The 2,918-nt window shown below is 32.7% G+C and overlaps 1 protein-coding gene across 1 annotated transcript in view; it reads right to left on the reverse strand.

Annotated features, from left to right (window-relative positions):
- Positions 1-964: 964 nt before the first annotated feature.
- The window catches only part of LOC111387656 (S-protein homolog 19-like), a 4,907-nt gene continuing 2,953 nt past the window's right edge, over positions 965-2,918 (reverse strand). The window contains exon 2 of the mRNA XM_023012230.1: positions 965-1,038. Within this exon, the coding sequence (XP_022867998.1) occupies positions 965-1,038 (74 nt within the window). The remainder of the gene's footprint in view (positions 1,039-2,918) is intronic.

Genomic DNA, 2,918 nt, shown 5'->3' on the forward strand with positions numbered 1-2,918 from the left:
TAACTATTTTGGGCTTGGGAATTTTCTCACCTAGGTTGAAGGAGGAATTCACTATGTCATTTAAGCTCGCATAGAATACATCAAACATTTCATCATCTCTCATCCTGATCTCTTCAAATCTAGTAGCCAGCATCTGCAGTTTTGAATTCTTAACCGCTCGTGTTCCCTCATGTTTGGTTTCTAGAATATCCCAAACTTCCTTTACTACCTTACACATGGACACTCTCCTAAATTCCTCGGGGAAAATAGCCATAAATAGGGCACATAAGGCTTCACTATTCCAATTGCATCTATCCAATTCAGCTTTAGAACAATTTCTATGGAGTGGGAGTGACAACACCATCTATTGTGGTCTTAGGGGTAGACCAACCATTCACCACACTCAACCAAATCCTCTCACCCATAGATTTCAAAAATGCCATCATTCTCACTTTCCGATAAGTATAATTATTCCCATCAAAATGGGACGGCACATTCAATAAAGTACTCATCTAGACTAATGTAAAGTCAGGACATACACTCAAGCTCTGATATCACTTGAAGATTCTAGTATGCTCTGATACCACTTGAAAAGTCACCTAAAACGCTTAGATACACTAGAAAGGTCGGCTAACGGATACAGTGTCAAATTCAAATTTATGCGTTACCAAATTCACGTTTTAAGTTAACAATTTGTTTGACCTTACATGTGGAATTAATTAATAAAAGTAGCAAGTCACAATGTCTAGATGGTTAAACATACAATCCAATTAATTCCTAAGGTTCAACTGTCGGTTTGGGTAATGTAAAGTAAACAATAAACACAACAACTCAAAATATGATGAAGGAGAAACCCCAACGCGGGTAAAACTTTGGGACCAGGTCAGTGATGTCTATTATACTAATTCAACAAGTACAAGTTACCAAACTTCATACCCAATCAGACTCACTATTCCTGTCTCAAGATATACTGCCATAGATACCTCTAGCCTCTTGCTAGACTTCCTGATCTACTTCCTGCAGCCCAATCTGCTGTCACTACAGCCTCTTGATCCTTAGCTGTAGTATCACCAAGTGGAATTTTGAGAACTGTTTATTCTTGTCTGATTCACTGCGCTTGTCATCCACCTCTCCTAATCCCCAAATGAGAGAGTCGCTTCCTTAACAGATTAAGGAAAACAGCATGTTTTTCCCAAAACAATGATTGTCGGATCACAAAATTGATGTAGATGGAATCACCAATTAATTGCATCTTGTATCTCTTCAAATATGTTATGAATATGTTTGGCAATGAAAGAATAATGTAACAACCTCTCAAAATTTGTTCTAGGGCTTGGATATTTATATTTGAAGGTGTCTAGGTGGTATGGGTAAAACACTTCAAAATGTGAACTAGGGATTGGCCACACGGGAATGTCGCTCGAGCAAGGGTTGGAAAGAATCGCTCGCAAGAATCGAGTGAGAGGTATTTGGTTTTTTTCGCTCGAGCGAAATGCCAGCGAGAATTGAGCGACAATGAGTAGTTATCAGTATTTTCATCATAAATTTCTCTCCCAATATTCGATTGAGTTGATTCAACTTGCGTTAGAAAGCTAACCCAAAGGGCTACAATTATTCTAGATTTAGCCTTATCCAAATTCCAACGTTTTCTATGAGAAAAATGCGTTGCACGTTACAATTGAAAATCAGGAACATAATTTGTGCGGCTCTTTGATATCCTTTAAATTTTCAATTGCATTCCAATGATCTTATGTGATCTTCTTGGACTCCTTCAATGACTCGAACACTAATTTACCTCATCTATACAAAATTTCATTCTAAGCCCTTGACTTTTACAAGAATGTTCAATTGAGTCCCTCACTTTTACAAACATACAATTACGTCCATTTTGTTTACAGAATTGCCAATTAAATTATAGACCTAACAGTCCCCTCATGTAGCCCCATGCCATTGACATTCCTAATTTTAGTAGATGAGAATAAATTCATAAGAACCATTCTTTAGACATATTATCGTATAGGTATTCACCAGACTCAATGACTAACGAGGAATTCATCAGTTCCTCATGATACAAGAAAAGCAAGATATTCGACATGTAAATATTTAATTGGAGTAAATAACATAGACAATAAAGTCACATTTTGTATGCTAATATCTTCGGTCACTAGGATTTTTTAATTTACATTATTTTTACAATCTAATAACTTGTATAACTTTGTTAATTTTATATTTAAATGCATCATTGATTTGACAGATGTCTTCTTCAAATAAGTTACAAGAGTTCAAGAAATTTTCTTTTGAATACCTAAAATAAGATGATTCTAATTTAATTGTCTATAGTATTTTCAAACATATATTGCTATTAGTATATAATGTGAAACTGAACATAATTAGATTTCTCTATAGAATAGTTATATTTGTGTATTTTTATAAAACAATATTGATGCATATTTTGAAATTTATCATTGACATGGTTATTGGAGTTCATATTTTTAGACCAAAAACTAATGCTATTGAATACTTATATTTGTCAATTAAGAAATTAGAATGCTATTTAATATGAATACATTATAATCAAAAAATGCTATTGTAAATGATACATTATATTCAATAAATACTACAGATTTAAAAAAGTATGATGAAAAAATAATGAGGCTGTAAATGTAATCACGATGATTAAAGAATGTTATAAAAGCAAAAGTTATAACAAAAAAATGCTATCAAATTAAAAAGGAATGCATGAAAATAAATACTAAAATCACGACGATAACGGAATGTTATGTAAAAGTTTTTTATTTTTATTTTTATTTTTTTCCTTTTATAACACTTTATAATAACATTCAAAAAAATGTTATGGCAGGTCTACGACTTTTACATACTAATCATTTAATATTTCTTACACATAGTAACCATAATAGACTATGTTTTATTCAATTCAT

Source organism: Olea europaea, unplaced genomic scaffold, assembly GCF_002742605.1.
Source record: "Olea europaea var. sylvestris unplaced genomic scaffold, O_europaea_v1 scaffold4156, whole genome shotgun sequence".
Taxonomy (NCBI): domain Eukaryota; kingdom Viridiplantae; phylum Streptophyta; class Magnoliopsida; order Lamiales; family Oleaceae; genus Olea; species Olea europaea.